This window comes from Morone saxatilis, unplaced genomic scaffold, assembly GCF_004916995.1.
Source record: "Morone saxatilis isolate NCDOM2014 unplaced genomic scaffold, NCSU_SB_2.0 Contig21, whole genome shotgun sequence".
Classification (NCBI taxonomy): domain Eukaryota; kingdom Metazoa; phylum Chordata; class Actinopteri; family Moronidae; genus Morone; species Morone saxatilis.
Genome location: NW_023339774.1, coordinates 9813554 through 9836773, shown reverse-complemented (window position 1 = coordinate 9836773; position 23220 = coordinate 9813554). Strand labels below are relative to the sequence as shown.

Here is a 23220-nt window from a genome sequence, read left to right as displayed (position 1 = left end):
TTTCACCGGAAATCTAATTAAAGATGCAAACATGTCTATTTGTCTCTCTCAGTTTGTGTTGTATTATTTAACTCTTCTTTTCATTTTTACATTTTGGGAAAATCAACAACACAAAAAAAGAGCAGCAGAAATGTTTCTTCCCTTTATCGCAGCAGCTTTGGAAAAGAGCAGAGCATGAACAGCAAGATCTCTGGAATCTGACCTTTTGTTTAATTAAAATATGTATAAAACAAACTTAAGCTTAAAGGCACAGGAGACAAAGATACTGCAGTTTGATAGGACTGCAGAGAAAGGAATGTTTCTGCTTCACTCAGTTATCCAAAAGAACACATATGAAACTCAATTATCATTCCTTCATCACTATTATTATGTGACTGAACACAGTTCTGCACTCCAGGACCCTTACTTTCAAACATCAGAGTGGTGAAGTCATTTTGGCTGTTGCAACCTAATAGACCCAGCCTAACCAGACTACTACTACACATGCATATTTCCATTCAGGATGTGCCGTGTACAAAGTTTTGCATTACAACACCTATTTTAAGCTTTACAGAACTTCTTAATGATGTTTGCCACAGCAAGGTTGTACAAAAAAACCTGACTGGATACACTAGTAGTGTATTAGGAAATATGCTTAAATCTAACTGAATTTAACCCTGTGTTCAATAAAAGGGGTCAATACACCAATTAAAGTTCATGAAAGTGAACTATACAGTTTACAACAACCTCTACCAAGAGGCTTTCTTTACTGTAGTCTGATGCATCCAAAGCCGTAGCAGAATAGAGAGTGTGGATACAAGAGGCTAATTTTAAATGAAGAGAAGAGAAACCTTCTATCATTTATTAAAACGGTAGTTTAACACAGTGGTTATCAACCTGGGGGGTTGCCAAAGCTTCATGGGGGGTCACAAGGCTGTCTTGATTTTAAGGGGTGTAAGAAAACCTAAAAAATATAGTCACTTCTGTGAAGAAATGTGAAGTACTAATTGAACAATGGCCAAGCGTCAGGGACAAAAAAACAATGAATTTGTAAAAAAAAAAAGGAAGCATATTACGTCTGTATGATTGTTATACCGACAGAATTATATAAAAAGTTCCCTAAACAGGAAAAACAAATGCTCAAAATTCATTCAAATCACTAGTTTTACACAAACTTGTTGCAGTAACTGAGTTCATTATTGGGGTTAACTGTACTGTTAATATGGAATATCCATAAAATATGTCACTTAGTCAGGGTTCGTCAGTTCACAAAATGATATAAAAGTGGGTCCCTTAAGGAAAAAGGTTGGGAACCACTGGTTTAACACACAGGTTCTTTCTGTGTGGAATTAAACTCTCAATTCAGCCTCAGTGCCAGAAATGAATTGAAAGCACAGGGAGAAACACAAACTATGCATATTTTTGTATTATTTTGTCTTAGTATGCAAAAATGCAGATAAGACAGCCTTGATACTCAAAAAGTAGTTTTAAGGTGCCTTATCTCCCTGTCACAGAAATGTCTTGATCCCTAATCTCCATGCACTTGCCTTTCATGAACTCTGCCTTGCGTGCCCTGCTTTTCCACCTTCATCTCCCTTTTTTCTTTTCTCCACTTGAATTAGAATGGCGAATTAGCATCGAGTTTGATATGCTAAACAGAGTTTGCAAACATCACGGATATTCTGCTAATATTCAACTGCAATCCATTTTCACAGTCTACGGACTGCCCTGATTGTCTAGAGAGGCTTTACGTCCACTACTTTCCCTACGCCAACATCCATTTTTACAGATTTCCCATTCACCTGTCTGGTATGTGGCAGACCCAAACATGACAGACTTTCTGACAGGGAAAGAATGCATACCATGTGAGTAAAGAGACAGATAAAACATTACATTAACACAGACAGCTTATGGATGCAAGAATCCCACAGTCAGAGGAGTACTTAAAGATGCTCTTATCTTAAGCTGTTCTTTCAAGGTCAAACAGCATCTCTGCATTGCACCTCCTGAGGCTACAAACTACAGAGTGCATGAAAAGGCCGCATCTGGTTTAACATTAATGAATATGGTACTAGGACATATCTGGTACTAGGCTGTTTTTAAATTGAGTCATAAAATTGGTATTTGTATCTCTAAACTGTCTGAATTGAATTAGATTGTTTTTTGATTAGTTAGTTACCTTATATTTTGTATAACTGTATCTACAGAGCATAAAAGTTTTCAATCTAATTACGAAATACACTAACGCTGTACTGTCACTGCATTATGTCTACACCACTCATTGCTACAATAGAACATATTAACCTTTACAGCAAAAACTTGTAAATCAGCAGCCTGAAACTAAATAAAATGTGCAGCTAATGAAGTGCTATTCACACCTGGGGCAATCAGGAGTCCTGGTAGGGTGGTTACTGACAAGTAGAAGAAGGAAAAAGGGAAATGTAATGGAACTGAACAGCTGATAATTTGTATCTAGGCTCTGACCTACTCACTCTGACAAGCATAGATCGAGCTGTGCTGAGCTGGGAGAGTTATAATAAACTTCCTCCACAAAAGACACAAAGTCTGACACCAGCTATTATGTCGACTCCACTATATTTGGGATTCGGCTGCTGTGGGGCCAAAACCAAGTTAACTTCCCCTATACCGTTCACCACCAATGCATTTTTAACCCCACTGTAGGGATTTAGATGCATAAATCTTAACAAAGCAATCTACCTAATATGCAGCAGCAGCAGCAGACTAGACTAAGACAAATCAGCTATGCAGCAGCTAATTTTTCAGGTAAACACATTCAATTCTCAAAATAAAATCCTGGCTTGAAGCAGATGACCTTTTACATGGTGTAGTAGTGCGATAAGCATGAGATGACCATCAGGAGTGGGAATCAAGAGTGGATTGAGCACCTATAGCCTATGTGTGAAAATGGCCATGTTGCATTTCCCATTTAGCCTTACTGAAGAGAAATAATGTAAATGGGATGTGTACCAGATCCTCTAAATCAAAAGGCAATAAGCAAGGCTGCCATTAAACCCATTCAGCGTAACACTAAGTAACACTCAAACAATAATTAAACACAAACATGAATATTAAAATTTATTCACAATGTAAATTAGCAACATGAAAGTGTCACATGCTAGACAACAACCTTAACAGAAAAATAGTTCAGCCATTCATCATCAATTATAAACAAAGATCTAGATAAACTGTTATAAAATGACAACAATAATGAAAAGTTATAGTTATTTGCAATTTGGATTTTTAGTGCAAGAATATTTATATAATACATCTTTTCATGAATTTGTTCTATTGAGGCATTTGTCTTTATTGTAAAATGTTATTTTAATTTATTGTTTTATTTTTATTTTGTTTTAGTAGTACTGTAAGGTGCTCACTGTCAGCAGGAGACTTCCCCAGCCGCTACATATCAGTGTTGTTACAGCTACTGTTCTGATTGCACTTTTTTAAAAACTTTTTATGGATATGGTGGTGTGTTCTTTATACTATGACATTTGTCCTAAAATTAGATTTTTCATTACCTCGTAATATATCGCCTAGCTTACAGTATAGCAATATATCATAATACATTGAATCGTAACCTGTTTCGTGATGTATATCATGTCACCAGATTCTTACCAATACACAGTCCTAGTGTTTTCTGCATCTGATTCAGACCCATCATGGGGATAAGGAAAGTGAATCTCATGTGTCTCCATTTCTAGATGTGCTATCTATGCACAGTGTGTAGGCTACGCCTTGTCAACAGGACTAAAGTATCAGGGGATTGTTGCAATACAGATCTTTTCTCTTGAAACACAGGAAGTAATTTACCGGCACACTGCTGCTTACTGTACTTGCCGTATACCTGGTGTTAGCAGTCCTATCAGCTCACTCTACCTAGACTGGGAGCTCGTGTACCGGGGGAGTGTTGTTGTGTTTGTTTTCACCGCCAGCACATCAACCATAAGATGTGTGCACAAAATATCACCTTAAGGGACTTTATAGGCTCCATAATCTCCAAATCTTGATATCCTATTGAAATATAAAATTTTAAAAAATACAGGCTCAGACACAATGGCTCATTGCAGAGGGGGCGAAGACCTGTAGTGGAACTTTATACAAACTATAGGCTGGGAGGGCGGATGAGAGATGCGTGCTATTTCACCACAATGGACTGTGCCATGAATTGATCGTTTAACAGCGATCTGCTAATATTTAAAAGCATCACAACTTCTGGTCGGCTATTTTAGAACCATGATCAGATAAATGGATAAAAAAGTAAGACTGACTAAACTAGCCAGCATCCAGCATCTGACATTTAGTGATTGTGGATGCCCATACAGCCACACAGACATACAGCCAACAATGTACAGACACATAGTTATAACACACACAACAACAAATTCAGCTACCAGTCTGCAAGCAGTGTGTGTCCTGCCATTAGACTTCTACAATAACCAAACAGATACAGGGGTCAACAACAAAAGCAGCAACAAACACGCAGCATCTATGACAAGGCTGTTATATAACACACATACTGAATATGAAACAACTTACCAGTGATGTTTTCATCCAGCAGCTGTAAATTGGAATCCAATCCAGCAACAATGCTAACATTCTTAACATTAACATTGCTAACATTTTCACCTGTTTGGCTGTAGAGCCAACAGGACTCTGTCAGACAGGGAGGGTTGAGTTGTTGAGTGAGAACAAGTTTATGAGGAAACACATGAGGCCACAAGATTCTCCCTCTGCTCTCTGGACACGATAATTGCTTACATAAAAAAACAGTGAGGTAAACATCATTACTGCAGACAGAAGCTGCAAGCTTTTAAAACTCCCGGTGTTGCACCTGGCGGGGGCCCCATTAAGGGGGTACTGACGGAGCGGAATCAGCGACAGTACAAACAGGCCACAGTGCCCCTGCTGGAGCTGGCTGCTGCATACTGTCGAGAACCCCTTGGCAGTCAGTGAGGGCTTGTCTCTGCAGAAGATAGACTGATCTGAGTTTGTCCACACAAACAACATTTATTTTAACATTCAATTAAGCAGCAAAAATGCGTGTTCAGTCAGGAAGATTGGGCCCCTTTGTAACTGTAGAGAGCCGTAGGTCCCCTGCTTGTATCATTAAACTGTAAAGGAGTTGGTGCATCACATTGTTCATTTCTCTTCAGTAGCTACTTACAGACCAAGATTCTCTCACCAAGAAATTATCTTTAATCTATTTTCATGACTGATGTCCAGAGTTGTTTCTTATTTTTTAGGCCATAGCATAATTCACTTTGTCCTTTCATGTTTCAAGTGCTGCATTGGCAGCAAGTTAATTCAGTCTCGCTCTGCTACTAATTGAAGGGTTATTTTATTCTTTATTCTGCTTTTTTTACTCCTTAAAGTTTTGATGTTGTGATCTTTCTCTTTGAAAGCTAGAGACTGCAGTCAGCTTTAATTGAGGAAACAGTTACAGTGTAGTGATGAAGGGCAAACGGGGAGCTAATGGAAGAAAGGGGTACCACTGAATGAACATCTCACCTGCAGAAGTAGGTTTGTGCAGTGCAGTTTTACAGAATGCTGAGCAAGCCCTTTGTTGTGTTGTTTGAGTGCGTTTTTGCTCTTTTCTTACCACTGGCAGCCTTCAGGTAAACAATTAACTGAGCATGAAGAATGAAAGCTCAGATTCTGTCACAATCAGCACTTCTCATGGGCTGATGTGGGTTTATAAGCCCCCTATGTTCCCGAGCAGGGGAGCACAACACCACAGTTCAAGACACAACAGCCTGAAACAGCCTCTGAACTGCGTTTACACTGGGTCTTATATGATGTACATCACATTGTTGTCCTGCAGGGAGGATCATTTGTGTTGGCCTTCAACCCCAGCAATGCACCCTTTGGATGATTTTATGCAGTTTTTTTCATGTTCATGTCTGTATGTAGAACAGCTGATGTTTTTTTTTTTAAAGCTCAATCTTTGTTTTATAGTTCCCCACACTTAAACTTAACAGCAGTTCATTTTGAAATTGCATTCACATTCGGCTGCGATGCACATAAATAATACTGTCCTGTATTTTTCTGGTATAACATTTAAGTTCTGGTGTATCTGATTCATATTAACTTGATATTCATGTAATATTCTCTTTTGTGTTCATTGGTAAGTAAATTAACAAGAAGATACACAACAAGACATTAACAAAGGATAGAAAAAAAAAGTATAGAAATACAGATAAGCTTAAGTAATTAAGTCATTAACAGGTGGTACCTGAGTACATTTTTTAATTGTGAGGAGGTGTATATGTGTGTATGGGGTGTGTGTGTGTAAGGCTAAGAGAGATGTTTTTTTAAAATGGCCAGATGAATTGCACTGCTATGAAATTAACACAAGAGGTCAGTGTCACGTTGTTTTTTTCCAAGATGTGTGAAACTTTCACTGAAGTGTGGAGACTGAGGGTCAAATTATTGTATGCTGACATATTTCCCCTACCAAAAACTGACTAGTGCAGTGTGAAAATCATCATGACTAAGAATACATAAATTAAGAAAAATCTCATGGAGTACTACAGTAGATTTGATAGGAGTTATTGAACCATTATTAACTATTATTGGCATATGAACCATGGTTTTATCAACTACAGTATTTCTAGTAACTGTTTTAAAGTGCTATATTATTTTTTGTTTATTTATATACACTAAAAATATATTGTTTAACAGAATTGAATATTTTAAGGACACAAAATAATTTAATTAGAGCCCTTTTTCATATTAAGGCAATATTTAAGGACACTGAGATGTAATATGGATATATATATTAATATATAATTTATTACTGAAATAAAATGCCTTTTCAAGCCCAAAACTCGTGTAGCATTGTCCAGAGGATGGGACATTTCTCTCTTATTGGAAATCGAAGAGAGAAATCCATCCGTTCAGCCAAAGTCTGACTCACTTAACTCAAACTCTTTTTTTTCTTGCACATAATTTGCATTTTTTTCTAGTCTGGGTTTGCTTGAAGTCAGCAAATTAGAGGAACTATAGTTTAAATCATTTACTTCTGTATTTAAATGCAGATGTTTCCTCTAATGTAAATAAATATTTCATAAACAAGCAACATCAAAAGACGCACTGAGCACATAAAATACTGTCTGCCTAAATACTGAGTCAATAAATATAAACGTTTCAAACTAAGTAGGAAAAACATATTAAAAAATGAATTAACTATCATGGATGCAGAATGTTTAAGTGCATTTAATTTAAGGCAGTTAGACAAATATGGCAGATGTGTAAAATGTGCTGATAACATGATATTAAGGCTTTTAAGAGCTCCAGCTTCAGAAATGTTACAGTACACAGCACACACTAGTGGACTATTTCTGGAACTGAATCTTAATGACATTCAGAGCAAAAACACTACAGAAAGGCAATAATATTTTTATTCAAATGATGAACAAGATACAGTATGTATAGAATAATTCATTTAAAGGTCCCATTTTGTTGTTAAGGACCTCTCATGCTATGACAATACAGCGCTATGTGTTCAGTATGTTGGCATGCATTTAGGGGAAAAGAGCCCCCAAAGCTCTTAATGGTATAAGTTTACACTACTGAATGCAAAATCATGTGAACAATAACAGTTAATCACATAGCCTGGCTCTTCTGACAAGAATGGGCAAAGACTGCACTGAAACAAAGTACAGATTTAAATATTGTATGTATAAAATATTTATCTTACAGCTTTTCTGTGGCTTGCACCGTCACCCTGCGTTCAAACCCAAAATGTCCTTCAGTTCAACCTTGTTGGTCATGGAGGGCAAAATATTCAAACCAAGGGGAAAGTAACTTTCGTATTTTGCTCAAGGTAAAATATTATCTTAGATAACAATAGTCTATAGCAACTTACAGTAAAACAGAATGCAAAATCTCTGATAAATTTGTGTTAAAGCATGTTTAAATGAGGTGACATTTCACAATATGACATAAATTGAGATATTTATGCAATTCATTTTCTGACTAAATCGTGGACATTAAAAGATTATTGGCTAACACGGAGTTTAAAAAAAAAATCTGTCAAAAGTACAGTCCAATAATGTTATGAAACTCTAAAGCCAGAGTGCTCTCAGTTTGCAGCACTCAACAGCAGAGAGCGCAACTTAATTACATATTTCTGGATAAAACATTGGGTAAGAAAAAATTAATTAAATAAATGAACCACATACAGCCCTCCTTATCCATCCACTGAGCCTGTACGTGACAATCTGCCAGGGTGTACCATTGCACCATACAGAGAAAGACACATTGTATGCATAGTACTAGTTTTAAAAACAGACATACAGTGCAGAATGACATGCAAGTAGTAAGTAAAAAAAAATATCTAAAAGTCCCTTTCTTATACATTCAACACTTGAGTGCTGAAGTAATTAGTGTGTGGAAGCATTAAATGTTATAATTCATATTTTATCAATATTCTATGTTAGAGACACGTCAAGTGACATTATCTAAACTAACATATTGGAGAAGATGAAGGATACAAATGTAAGGTAAACAAAAGGAACACAAATGGAAAAATGCAAATTTACTGCTTTTGGATTATCTAAAATAAAACATCACTAAATAAAGTACTTTATAATTATTTTTGAAATATTTGCAGAGTGGCGTACTCCTCCGACAAATGATGAAAACGGTTTTAAGTTCACTTCTAGACATATGTCGTGCATAGATTTGTACAAAAACAGCTGGACTATACTTCCATCTCAAAACTTCCTTCGGCAGCCAGCTCTAATAGCTCAATAAAGAACAAATAGTTTAAAGGTTTGTTTTCGTTAAGTTACCGTAATATACATTACAAAATTAGACATAATTGAATAATTAAAGTTTTACATGTAAGAACATTCACAATTTCAACTTGAGGTTCAATAGTCATTAATTTCTGTTTTCAATCTAGATACAAACCTTTACTTTGAGAAGTGAAACAAATACATGTCGCAGTCGAGACATGTGGAACTCAGCATCACAACACACAACCTTGTTTGTCCAAACAAATGGAGAAAATTGATTTGCAGATTAAACAATAAAAAAACTATTTTTAACCATTGCAGACAATGGCTACAGAATATGCACCAACACATTCTGGTTTTCTTATATGCTCAAATATTTGGTAGATCACTTCATTACTCGTGAAGGTAGTGATACTTGTTTTAATTGTTGCAGCTCTCAGACTTTGAAAATATGTAACAAACACCTAAAAACCATCTCAATGCTCACATTAAAAAGATCCATCAGAAGCACTAGCTTTACAAAGGAGAAGAAAATCCCAAATTGTCTATGCTATTGTGTATGCAGTAGTGATGAATTAGGTTGTTTACAAAGCAATATATCAACTCCTTTTAAAGCTTTCTATTGATTGTAGTTAATGGGAGCATTAATATTAAAGAGCCAGTGATAAGACTAAAAAAATGGTGTCAAACAAATGTGTCTATGAGCATGCAAATGCTTATAAATAGCTTATATATAGTGTTTGCATTGGGAAAGTAAACACATGCATTCAATGAAGTAAACATTTTTTCACTCCCCTTTTTCATTTTGGGAATACTGTACAGATTCTTCACTCTAAAATATGTTACAAAACTGGGCACTGCTACTTTGAAGCAAGCAGAGTGAACCAGACAATCATGGTCAAGAAGCCTGCTCTACTAAAGAGAATGTGGAGGTGATGGTGAAACAAACCGTCCCTCCCCATAAACCATCGCCTGTTCCCGTGCCATGTGTACCTGAAAGCATCGTCAAGTAAATACAAGGAGAAAGTTGCTAAACTACAATAAAACACGAAACTGTACAGTAGAAGCCTGAGACAAAGCATGCTAGGACTATAAATGCATGCAGGATAAGAGGAGGAGAGTGGGTTGGGCAATAAGGGCTGAAGACAGGTTCAAGATTCCCATGTGACAGTCTCAAGTCCCACAACCCCAGACTGAGTGTTTTAACAGGAGGGAATAGAATAAAAGCAAAGTGCCTTAGATCCTCAATTTCTCCTGTTTTTTTTTTGTTTTTTTTGCATCCAGCACATTTTTCCACCTCCCAGGAAATGTTCATAGGCGTAGGCTGCCCGTTATAAAACTGTAAGTAAAGGGGTGTCGTGCGGTGTGGTTACAGGCAGGCAGGCAGACGCCAGCGTGCATAATAAACCCTCTGCATCAGGAAAGAGCCTCATCCTCTCCCACGTAGGGCAGGTCCATACTCCTCATGCCATCGCCACTCTCCTGTTTCCTAAGTAACACACCAGACACAGTATTAGTAGCACTGCTATGGGCCTGCTTTCAACCCTATATTGCTGAACAGAGAAAGTAATAGGCTACTTGTTATGTGTTACACAATGCCAGGAAGCCAGAATTAAAGACATCTCACAAGCTATTGGGCAAGTTTTCAGACATTATTGTCAAGCAAAGACACAAAGACGTATCCATTTTCAGGCATGTCCTTTGGATAAGTGCGGAGAGGGCTTCATGCAAAGGGATGAGTAACAACTAATCCAGATAAATGGATGCTCTGGGCTCATAATAAATTACTTTTGACTGTGTCTGAGAGGCAAAGATTCAACTTTATTTTGGTATATATTGAAGTAAACATTTATAAGCGTGGCAATATTATATTTGGCTGCATGACACAAACACTTTATTATATAATGCCAATCAAACATTATCATCACATATTACTGCCAAATTGTATCAACACCTGTCTGACACAGTGGCAATAAATAGATCATAATCCTCGCAATGTGTTCACAATACTTTGTCCATCTCCATAATATTGTGCGTTATTGCAGAGATCAAGTATCTAACAACAGCTCTGGTCACTTGTCATGGCTTTGTGAATACAAAATAGTGTATTCAAGACAAAATATTTACATTTAAATATTTTGAATAATGCATATAATAATAGTTATAATTTGTTATAAATTCAAATTGGATTTTCTGTACTACACACCTACATGCTTTGCCAAATGCACCCTTCGACATAAATTATAGAGTAAATCATCTTGCAGGTACTCTAGAGCACAACATTCCTGAAGATGGCTTGTCCAAACACCCTTAAACTAGCACAGGCTAGTTTACAAACTTAATAAACAGGAGTATTCGACCATTAAAGCCATATTGAGAAATGCAGCTGTGTATGTCATGCTAGGGGTATTAAGTATACTCTACCACTTAAACAGTACTAAAGCATGGAAGAGTTGTCCTGAAGTTATTTACCTTCTTTGGTCACAATGAATGTAGCAGTACCTCATATTGCCTGCTCTGCCTTTCCTGCAGGGCAGGAGAAGGAGGAGAGAAATAATAAGAAGATACCTGACAAACTGCTAGTCAAACATTAGCAGGACCCAGTAGCGTTAAGTGAGAACTGCTCCAAGTACTTTGACTCCTAATGTTACTGCAAACCTTTGCTAGAGACAGAGCTTAGTGTGTAGTGTGTCTGTAAACAATCCTTACGTGAGCGTTTGCCCTGGAGCACACAAACTGCTGCGGTCCTCTTTACGGCCCCAGTCAAAGGGGTTCCCAAAGGAGCGCTTCCTCAGCATAGTTCTCACTAGGATCTGAAAAAAGAATAATACAAGATTCAAACACTACGCTCAGCAATGTGAATAAGAAAAACTTTAACTCTAAACAATCTTCTATCATAAAACAAATGTGTGCTTATGGTAACGGCAACATTTTGGGGGTCTGATGCATTGTATATTACTTCATTTGAACTTCGTACAGGCAATGGGCAGGTCAGTACTTAAGTGCTAGTTCACGCAAAAAGCGACTGCTTCAACTTCATCCCAAACGTTCATATACTTCACAGCTCTTGGCGTCAACTACTGTAATTAATGAAAATAAAGTGCAAGGACTAAATGAGTCATACATCTGCTTGAGCACAAAGTACAGAGAGGGCAATTATGTGGGTGGTAGTGGAGTAATGACTGTGTTGTAAGTGGTGCAATGTGACTGAAATATAGTTATAGAATTATATATAAGAAATTAAAAAATATTTAATAAATAAATGCTTTTTAAGGGGAAAATTAATTGCCAATTTTCTCTACATTTGTTACTATATACTATTAGTATAATCTCCAGAGGTGACATCTGACATGTGACATGTCTCTCACAGTAGCTGAATTCAAAATAAACTGTACCCATTGGTGACATTTGATTTAATGATCCGAGAAGCAAAAACAAATTAAACTCAGGCATGACTGTGATGTTCATCGGTGTGAGGAAGACATGTTCATAAACTCACCACTGTAGCCAGGCTGGGGATGTGTTTAACAGAGTTCTCCACCTCCTCCTCCGTTACCTCAATCAGCATACAGCAGTTATCATCCTCCAGAGGAAGAGGCTCAGCACCGTGCCTCGTCACCCACGGGTGCACCTGTACACAAACATGAGGAGAAAAAAGAATTTCTTTATGTATTTTATTCTGACAAAGTGTCTTTGGAGGTAAATCTTATAGAACTGATGCAAGTGCATAGACTTTATTACATTTACCTTAATCTGTGGGATTGATATTCTAGTCTCTGGATTCTTGTCCAGCGTTTTCAGCAACAGATCTTTGAGATCATCGGATATATCAGCACTGTTGAGACAGAAAGAATGAGTAATAAGTAATAAGGCAGATAATAAAACGACAACTGAGATGCAGCAAACAGCCGAACTTACTGTTCAGGTAACTCCACAGGTTGAGTCCTGATTTTCTGATGAAGACTGAGGATGCGCTCATCCATAAATGGACACTGTGAATGAAAGAAAGGTCGTTTTCAATGGCACACCAGCAGATAGTCATTAAGGATGAAATAATAGTACACAGTATTGCTGTACATACTCACCACTCCAAAGACGAAGCAATAAAGTGTCACTCCCATGGCCCAAACATCCAAAGCCTACAACATGAGGATGATTTTATGTTATGAAATTGTTCCTTTAGTGTATGGTAGTTGAAATCCACCACTGTATGAAAAAATTTATTTGGTCCCGAGACAAATATGAAAACTAGGACAGTAAATTATATATGAGTACTACGAATATTCGTTTTAAAACCAAAAAGCAATGGTTCTTGCAATTCTAAAAAATCATCCCCAGAGGGCACTAGTTAGCTAACTGTTCCTTTACCTTTCCGGAGAAGTTCTTTCTGGTTTCAGAGAGCGTTTCAGGGGCAAGGAAAGCAGGTGTTCCCACTGTGCTGGTTAGGAGGGCATCAGTCCCCTCAAACTGATTACTGACTCCGAAGTCTGCTATCTTTATGTGTCCATCTTCTCCAACTAACAGGTTAGAGGGTTTAATATCTCTGTGGATGATCCTCTGGTAATGTACTGTTGAAATAGAAAAATGTATAGAAAATTATTACAACACGATCCTATTTGAGGAATTCTGCTTTATGATAAGAGATGAGGAGTATTCTTTTATATTGCAAACAAGTCTGAGTTGAGGTGGGTGAGTGGGGTGTCTTAAAATAACATTTTTCACCTACTGAGTATTTGAATTTTTAATTGTGAACAAATCAGTTGTTGGCTTGACGGGATAAAATATAAATGGCTTAGACCCCTTTGGAGGACTCTCTGGCACTAGGCAGTACACTTGACTAGACAGGAAGTGGGATAAAATGTTCAGCAATAACAGCCATCAACTGAAAGGATTACACCCACAGTCCCTGCTTTAGATGTGTAAACAACAGATGTGTTGTATTTATCTGTTTGAAATGTATTTTTTTAACCAAACTACCTGCACTGTGACTGATTACTTATAATAAGAAAAAAAATAAGGTTCAGACTGCTTTAGTGACTCTACCGCAGAGCCCTCCCTCTCCTTCCTTTAGTACTAGTCTCCTAGATGACACCTTGTGCTAGACCTCTTCTGCTGTGCTGAAATGCATTAAGAGCCACTGAACCGATGTGAAATGAGTCTTGTGGGTGGCTGCAGTCAAGAAAAGTATAGACAAAGGACTTGTGTAAATGGCATGGAAGAACTGTAGGATGAGGGCAGATCTAGACACAAAAGCACTTCCTCTTGATACCAGGATTATAAAATATTAGAGCAGCAATATTAATAGAACTGGTGGAAACAGGCTTGTTTGCTAGATAGCACCAAGGTTCCAAAAATCCTGAACGGTTCAAGAACCAGAGCTAATTTGGTGGAAAAACACTATGAGAGTGATAGATGCACAACCCTAATCACCCCATTCTTAATGCTCTACCATGCATTCACAGGTTTAGTGGAAGTGTAGCAGGAGGTTTGGAAAACTCACAGTACTCAATTCCCCTGAGTAGATCTTGGAAGTAAAAGCGTGACTGGTCCTCACTGAAAGGTTTATCTGTCGGCACCTCCATCACAGCCCTGAAAACATAAACAGGTACACACACACTCTCATTAAATAATCATAACTAATGAGATTGGGCTCATTCCAGTGTCACAATCATTACCATAAAAGAGGCTTAGCTTACCCTTGCTTGACCAGCTCAAACACTGCGACAGAAACACAGATAGAGGTTAGTGATTGAAGCTTTTCAGTTACAAAGATACAAACAAACTAAAAAAAACAAAATAATATATTTTAAGATGAATTTAAAATATCTTTCTTTTATGCTTGCTTTATGCATGAATGTGTGAGTGCGTGTGTGTGTGTGTTTGTGTTATTCTGAGGGCTGACTGTCTGGCCACAACGTACCCATGTACAGATGGTCCTCGCTGGGGTCATCCAAAACCTGGCACCAAATCACAGATAAATGGAAATTAGTCAAAACACAATAAATAATTGTTTGTATTCAGTATAAATAAATGCACTTTCACTCTGCAATCTCTAATAATTGCACATAAATTGTTTTCTGTGATGTTAACATGAATATAGGAACAGCAACGCTATGAAAATGGTGCACACATGGCTGTGTTATAATGCAGTTTTGCTTCCCCTTTGTACAGAAGTGCTAGAATGAGCAACATGCAAACTCTTGTTTTGATGCTTTTTGTTCCTTCCTTCTGTGACACTTTGCTGAGGCTTCTTTCCATTTTGTTCCATTAGCGATTTGGCAACACACCATTGTTGCTTTTTAAGAGAAGAGGTGCACTTTTGTGTACTGTTTGTATACTTTTTAATCTTGAGTACACCTAATTCTGTTCTGATATTTATTTATTTTTTGTTACCTTAATGTAATACCTGCATTTGTTCTCCCTAACATTAAAGCCACTATGGATTGGAAAACATTACAGATATTATGACACACAATATGTATGTTTTCACAGCACTCACCTCTACAAGTTTCACCACATTAGGATGGTCCAGCTTTTTCAGGATGGCAATCTCTTGATAGACCCGCTCAAGGGGTCCTTTGGGCTGAGGGGGACCCTCAGGGAGTGCTTTGGCTCCACGAGGGGGAGGTCTCCCTGAGAAAGAGAGAATGTGGGTCGGCATGGGTTAAAGTTGAGGGAAGGATAGAAGGACAGGACAAGATAAGATAAGACAAAAGACAAGGTGGGTTTTAGTATTGGTAAGCAGTGTACCACTGGAGCATTGTAAGAGACTGTGCTCTCTGCTGTGCTAACCATCTGCCCCTGGCTCCAGACTTACGTGGGAAACCTGCCTGCCTCATCAGCCTCTTCTTGGACAACACCTTCATCGCCTACAGGAGAGAACAGGAGACGGATTTGAATAGGGGGGAGGATAGGAAAAAACAGTAGAGGGGGTGGGAGAGTCAGAGAAAAAATGAACAGAAAGGTAGACAAATGTGAGGTGATGCATAACTGACAGTGCACCCACTCACACACCCACGGATGAAAATCCCAGCGCCCTATAAATGTCTCGCCTCACCTTGAACATCCTTTGTGTATTTGTGACTAGTAACACTGACCATCATCAGCACAAAAGATTATAAAAATGTAGGCTCTTACACTGGCTATTCTTACTGCCAACCTTGGTGCAAAATGATTAAAATGCAAGCATGCAAGTAATGTACTCATCATTCCTTATCTTATAAAAGTACTCCAGAAAATGTCAACTACACCCACTAATATTAATGTTTAGCTGTAATTCATATATTATACTTGAGATGATACATTTATAGTTTGAGTCAAAAAATTAATTAAAATTAATGGACTTGTTTTCTGATGAGAAAAAAAAAACAGGCATAGACAGAAAGTTAATGGCCCTCTGTAAGCACACTTATGTGATGCAGATGTTAGTCAGCAATCTCCCTGACCATTTCTTAAACAATTACCCTTGCTGACAATCATTAAGGCAGTGTTCATCAAGGCAAAGAGCGCAATGTGTGACGGCTACATTGTTCAGCAGATATTTTCCATGTTCGGAGGAAATAAGACTTTTCTTAATAGCCACCATGCACTCAGTTATTATGGCAATGATATAACCACTGAATGTGACATGTGGGCTTTGTCACTTGGGAGGAATATTAAAATAATCCCCACGCCATTATCTGTCAATATCATGTAGCTTAATGAGAACAGAAGCAATAATCACGAACAGCAAACAGAAAAGCTCAGTGTGATGTGTTATTACAGTGCTCAGGGAGGCACAATTAACTGGAGACATTTTCATATGTGGAGATTTTACATGAAATCACACCATTAAGTGTGACAAGAGGGTCTGATTATTACGAGGCTTGTCTGTGCATGCAGGGGGGGGGCGCTGTGTGACAAGTGATTAGGAATGACAGAGAAGTGAGAGAAACAGACACCGTGTCAATAGTTGGGAAGGACTCGCATCTGTATTCGTGTGTGCATGAAGAACTCACATAGTATGTGTTGTCATCCTCGTTGTAAGCCAGCTTAACAACACCATAGGAGCCCTGGGCCGGGAATAAGTAAAAGAGAACAAAAGCCAATAAAGTGAGACTGAGCAGCTGTCAATTCTTCGCGTGAAAAAAAAAAAAAAAAAATATCACACTCTGTGCAAAGCGAACTAAATAAACACAAATACACACAGGAACGCATACACACAAGGGAAGTGTGTGGGCTGACAGTGTACACTGAAAGAGTACCAGCTGCTTCAAAGCGAGAACAGAGAATTTCAAATCATCTCTCCCTCTCTCTCTCTTTCATTTTTGATTTCAGGCTAATTAAGGAAACTGGATCTGGTTTATGCTATCAAGCTCCCCCCACACACAGGAAAGTCAGGATAAAAACTAGGCCCAATTAGTAGCCTGTGTGCACAGATGCATACCCAAAAAAACAAACAGAGAGCGGGTGAAAAAAGGGAGGGAGAGAGAGCAGGATCAGTTCCTGCTGGGGGAGCAGATTGGAGAGGCTGCACAGAGCTCATCCCACAGTCCCAGAGATGATCTGATAACAGAAGCCTCTCCAACAATCCTGAAAGGCTCTAATTGTCTCCGCTGAACACAAAACCACACACACTGACATGTCTACCTACATGCAGAAATTCACAGACATGCACATTCTGTCGTGCATACAATTACATCCACTCACACACATGCTTGTATCCACTAAGCCTTGCACAACCCTTAGAGAGCGCTATTTATACCAGCCTCTCATCCATCTTCCAACTCTCCCATGGCCTGGTAGTGTACACAGAGTTTGGGAAATGAGGACAGCCGGGGGAGAGAGGGATATCAGAGACTGTTACTGCGTGTCCTTGATGATGTGCGCTACTTGACAGACATGCAGTAGGCGGAAGGGAGAAGAAAATGGAAGAGCCAGTGAAAGGGAGCAATCAGTGAGTTGTCTCTGATGGTACCTTTCCAATCTCATCTTTCAGCTTGTACTGGTTGAGTTGAACACAGTCCTTGAAGAGAGGGAGGCAAGAGAAAAGAGAGGAGCAGAAAATGGTTTCTTTTCAAATGAAATCACATCAGCTATTTACATACCCTACATACATCCTGAGTATTCTTACAAAATAAGGTTTTTTTTTAAGAACACCATGCAAAATCCTGTATATTCAATTTGACTTCAATTTTTTTTTCTTTTTTACATTTCCATTTTGAACAGAAACTCATAGGTGCAGAGTTTTGCACATCAGTGTTCCCAAAGGTACTTGATGTCTTTCAACTCAAGACACATTTTTCTGTGCTTGTCAGCATGTCAGTATGACTCTGCAATCACTGTCCCGGTTCAATTTGTCATTTTCTAAGATTCATTTGAAGTAAAACCTCTACAGACATTTATAAATCTAAAATAAAGACTGGCAATTTACCTAAATGTTGGCACTAATCCTATCTGCTAATCTTCCAGGATACCTTGGATTTGAAAGGTAGGATGTATTGCCCAGTTCTAACAGTTCTGTAGTATATTTTGCAGTATTTAAAGGTTTATTCTACACTCACTTGTATGGTGAAAAGCAGTGTGGATTTAAAACAGTGAGTGAGAGGAACACAGACACTGCTGAGAACAAACTGAACCAAGCCTGCAGAGAATGATATAAAGCAACAACTAGGGATGCACTGACTATCCAGCTTTTCATTAAAAATACATTACTAAATGTAATTTATTTTCTTGTTGGGTCTCTAAATTAGATTATTAAAAAGCCTGCATGCCAAGGAAGACAGTAAGAATTCAGACGAATTACAGCTTCAGTCACCTGACAAGAAAGTCATAAGACGATATTTCAAAATATTTCACCTAATTAACCTTTAAGTGTATTTTTTTCACATCTGCAATATGTGATTCTGTGAAAGCAAACACATCTATAAGGCTCTAAATGTCACATAGGAGAACCTCTGCAGCCAGTTGCTCTAAGAGAGATTCTACCACCACACGTGACATTTACAGTTTTCTGCATCTATGTGTAACAGGGACCACAGCTATTGTCTACATCTACTGAGACTGTAAAACCTTACCTTTGCATCCACAAAGTTCAGTCTCTACCAGTGTGCTGCTGCTTTTAAGACAAATGCACATGTAGTTCTGCTTACTTTCAGGCAAGTATGATGCTTATATTTAAGACGTGCAAGAGGAACACCTCTGTACGAGCCTGGCTCTGTATGAACATCAGTGAGTTTGTTCATTCATGTGTAACGCTATGCAAAGCACAGTCCTTAAGGGAATACGCTGGCAAGCTGATGCAAAGACCATACATTATATAATCAAAACTATTATTGCACTGGCTATAAGTATTAAGATGAACTGCTGGTTATCAATATGGCAAATAGTAATTATGGCATTATTTTGTGTTAGCAGTATTTATTTTATTCCAGAAAGGCTGGGACACATTTTTGGCAGCAATATTAACTTCACACTTGAAAAGGCTTTAAAAAAATTTGAAATCCCTAAACCTGGACATGTGTTATCCTCAAGGCATGGCCATACCTGGAGGTCTGTGATGGAAACACTGTGGGACTCCACAGTGGGTCGGCGGGGTAAGCGCGGAGAGGAGTGGGGTGATGTGATGGGAGAGTAGGGTAGTGACGGGTAAATATAGCGCCCGTTGAGTCCCGGAGAGCTGCAGGGCGATGCTGACGTTTGAGAACGCTCTTGCAGAGATAGTTTCCTGTCTGACAGGTTTAATCTTCCCCTTTGCTCTACGCTTTCAGGTCGCAGAGCCTCTGGCCGCCCAACTGTGTGGGACAGCAGGTCGCAGGAAGGAGTCCGGAAAGATGCCGCCACAGAGGAAGCTGGCTCGGGCGTCTCTGAACTGTCCATTTCTTCTACCTGAGATATGATAGATTTAAATCCTTGTTGCAGGTTCACATAGGTAAGGTTGTCCTTGTACGGGTATGATGGCCAACATGTGGTATTTGTCTGTCTTATATGAGACTGAAGTTTTACATGCATACAATAATAGCAACACCTGAACAATATAACACAATACAGTTTCAACATAAACCTTTGTGAAATTAATAAACTAAATCTTTTGTTGAGGATGTGTCAGATGTGTCAAATACTGATTTCACTTGTGATCACGCCCCTAAATTACGATGTATTTATGGATCTAGAAAATACAAATGAATGCGTGTGTTATCATGTCAAAATGAGAACATTTACTTCCTACATTGTCTTAACTGCAGAGTGTTGATTTGAGTCTGAAATGGAGTCTGGAAAGAATAAAACTAGTGGCCGTGTATCATCACATGTCATTTAATTCAGTAGAAGCCCAAACGTTGACTCTCAGGCACATATAGTGTTACCTGGGTGTGTTTCATCTTACCTCTTCCTCCTCCCCAGCCTCTCCAGGTGGTCTGCTGGGTTCGTACTCCGTCACCACGATGAGGGACTCCATGGGGTCTGGGGAGGGTGTCTCAGAGTGAGCGTTCAAAGGTGGAGCGGGACAGCTGCACAGCAGATCGGGCAGGGGTTGTGAGGGCTGTGCTGGGGGGGCATGACTGCCGCAGGAGGCCGGCGGCTCAGCAGAGGGCCAGGGGGTTACGTGACAAGGAAACATGGTGCCTCTTCACAAAGACTGACAACCACTGCTCCATCAGATGAAAAACCTCCGGGGGAATTGGTGTCTAAGACGTAAGAACAAATTGAGAAAATACATGGGGGGGAACAAATGCTGACCTTTCAAACATCTACTGCTCTATAAACAGGTGGAGCCTTTAAAGGGGACAAAGTACTGGGACAGAGCCAACTGGAAAAATGGACAAATGAGTACAACTTTCTTGAAATTCTAGTAATAACCCCATGCCTCCTCCACCAGCCACCTCTCTTTCAGCTGCATCCTTCTTTACCAACAAGGTGGCAGCCATCAGTCACAGAACCATCCAACCACAGTGTATCTCCTCTGTTTATTGTCTCTCTGAGGAAGATGTCTTTAAACTGTCCCAACACAAAATTGTCCTCTGGACCCTTTTCCCTCCAACCCTGATCAAGCTACTTCACCTACAATTATGTCTGCTATGGAGCTCATGATTCATGCTTTATTGGCTTTGTGTACATTTTCCAAAAGTTTTGCGCAGGTTCTAGTTATCAAAGTGGCATGATAAGGAGAAGAGTCTAAGCACCAGTTCCTTTCCACTGGGGTACCGCAAGGATCGGTGCTTGGCCCCTCTTTTCTTCTTAATATAAAATCTCTGTAAGTGGCTCAACACACAACAGCATGTCGGGTCTTCAATCAGCGAAAGAAACAGCTTAGTAACTATGGCTTTTCATTAGACTCTAAGTGGCTACTTGCACTGAGCTTAACTCACTATTGGTGGCCTATTCATGGCCACTTTCATGGCACCCACCTACCTAAATTGCCTCACTCATGTTAATGAGTTTTCTTGATAACTACAACAAACAAATGACAACTCATTCTACAATCACTGTGACTCGGTGGTGGAGTGAGGGATCTTACTCAATTCAGTCAGCAAAATCTCTTTCTGTCTTCAAAAAACTACACTATTTGCTATGGGCTTTTGGCAAAAGAGTCTACGAAATTAGTAAATATCATGGTAACTACTAACATAAAGCATACAATTAACTTGATAATCTTGATGGGAATTGCAGGATAACTGGTAACTCTACACATGCTTCCTGTAGTGCAAACATAAACCAATATCAGTTAATGACATACAAGCTACCAACAGATTGTGTCTTAAAGGAGTTGCAAAGCACCAATCAGCGTCCTATGAACAACTGGCGGCGACGGCATGGGCTATGAGCGTGGTTAAACATTAGGTGTGGGTGTGACAACGTGAGTGAGAGGAGTGAAAAACAACAATGGTGGCTGCTTAAAGAGGTTAGCGTAGATGCTGCTAGCATCAGTTATATCAGAACTGGACTATTTCTTCTTTGAAAGAAGAGCAAAGAACAGCACTGAAGGCTTTTCTCAACAGAAAAGATGTTTGTGTGAGTTTGACTATGTAATATGGTTTGTTGATCTGATTGATGGAGGTTCGTTTGTAATTGACAGATGGTTTATTGAATAATCTGGCCTGTATTTTTTTTGAAAGTGACTTCACAGAGGGAGGCCATAAAAGAAGAACAAACATTCATCTCAATGCCCAGAGAATTTCCCTCTGTTTTAAAGCTGTGACCATGCAGGAACTGACTTGAAGCAACTGTGAAGTGGGAGTCAAGATACACAAAAAAACAGATGGTAACTATATCTCTTTAGCCAAGAATAATTTTGGACTGGCATACATCCTGTGACAAATAACGACAAAATATATATGTGCAATTAACGTTAATTACCTTTGTAAACAGCTGGTACACGGTGTTGGAGGGGGCAGCATGAACCAGGTTGTGGGTGTAATGAAAGAGTGTGGGGAAAAACAATCAGAGATGCTGTTCACTCGCTCTGAAACATAAGTAGATGCAGCTCGTTGCATATGAAGCATCCGTGGAGTCTCGACTTTTTCCACACATTCTGTTAAGTGTTAATTAACCCATGCAAAACACGTCTAGTATCGTAAACTTCAGCTCTAAGTGGACAGATTCGATGCGTCTATGAAAGCGACGGCTCACTCTGCTTTTTCACTTACACAACATGGTTAATTAGCATTCGTGCGGCATACGGCCTAAATCCTTTTTCATCATTTCAAGAGGGCCATTTCCATCTCTAAGTCCACTCAGCTTATTATCTGCCTATTATCTGTGAGAGGAATGGAAAGAGAGGGGAAAGGAGCTACGGGAGGAGAGAAAGACGGAGACAAGGGATGCTTGATTTCCGTCATGGTTGTGACAGGATTGTGGCACTGTCAGTGTGTGGGAGCTGAGTAAATCTCACACATACAGAAAAACAAGGGGAGAAGCCATAGGAAAAACAAGACAGTGGGCGCTCCAGCCGAGTCCAGTATGAAGACCATGTGTGGGAAGAGACTGCGTTTTGCAGACTACTGAACGTAACTGTTTCCTGGTGTTCTTGACTGCCAGGTCTCTCTGGTCCCCTTCAGACAAACTGTACATTTTCCTCCCATACTCAGCATCCAAGGCTGTGTGCTCATCTGTGTCGCTTTTCTCTGAAGATACTCTCCTCAAAGTCTAACACATCTGGCCTGTATGACCTCTTTGTTTTCCTGACTATTCTTGGAAGCAGACATTCTTGTGTCAAAAGAGCTGAAATGCAGTGTTACTTTTGATGGCCACAAAGCACTACAATGTGCCATTATAAGTGGACTCAGCCCCAACGGAGTACATCAAAATATAGAGCCGTGACCCTGGATGAAACTCGCAATGCACCAGATACAGTAGACTTTTTATAGAAGAGAGGCAACTTAGCAAGCCTGACCTACTTTGATCACAGATAAATGGTGAGACACACATCAAGGCTCATTACCATTCACAGGAAGGGGGTTTCTGGGCAGTTGCTACACTGGTGATGGTAAAAAAAAAAAAAAAA

General features: G+C 39.1%; 1 protein-coding gene across 3 annotated transcripts in view; it reads right to left on the bottom strand.

Moving 5' to 3' along the window:
* Positions 1-7382: 7382 nt before the first annotated feature.
* The window catches only part of LOC118332765 (calcium/calmodulin-dependent protein kinase kinase 2), a 27547-nt gene continuing 11709 nt past the window's right edge, over positions 7383-23220 (bottom strand). The window contains exons 1-18 of one of the 3 annotated variants that reach the window (XM_035668192.1): positions 22074-23160; positions 20104-20404; positions 19266-19607; positions 17698-17745; positions 16739-16792; positions 15559-15610; positions 15241-15374; positions 14662-14698; positions 14438-14459; positions 14242-14330; positions 13110-13309; positions 12827-12880; positions 12660-12733; positions 12489-12576; positions 12241-12372; positions 11451-11554; positions 11214-11267; positions 7383-10230 (exon numbers count right to left, since the gene is read on the bottom strand). In XM_035668192.1, coding sequence (XP_035524085.1) covers positions 10158-10230; positions 11214-11267; positions 11451-11554; positions 12241-12372; positions 12489-12576; positions 12660-12733; positions 12827-12880; positions 13110-13309; positions 14242-14330; positions 14438-14459; positions 14662-14698; positions 15241-15374; positions 15559-15610; positions 16739-16792; positions 17698-17745; positions 19266-19607; positions 20104-20337 — 1791 coding nt within the window. In that variant the 5' untranslated portion in view covers positions 20338-20404; positions 22074-23160 and the 3' untranslated portion in view covers positions 7383-10157. Of the gene's footprint in view, positions 10231-11213; positions 11268-11450; positions 11555-12240; positions 12373-12488; positions 12577-12659; positions 12734-12826; positions 12881-13109; positions 13310-14241; positions 14331-14437; positions 14460-14661; positions 14699-15240; positions 15375-15558; positions 15611-16738; positions 16793-17697; positions 17746-19265; positions 19608-20103; positions 20405-22073; positions 23161-23220 lie in introns of those variants that run through there. The other 2 variants (XM_035668191.1, XM_035668193.1) reach the window with 2 other exon arrangements.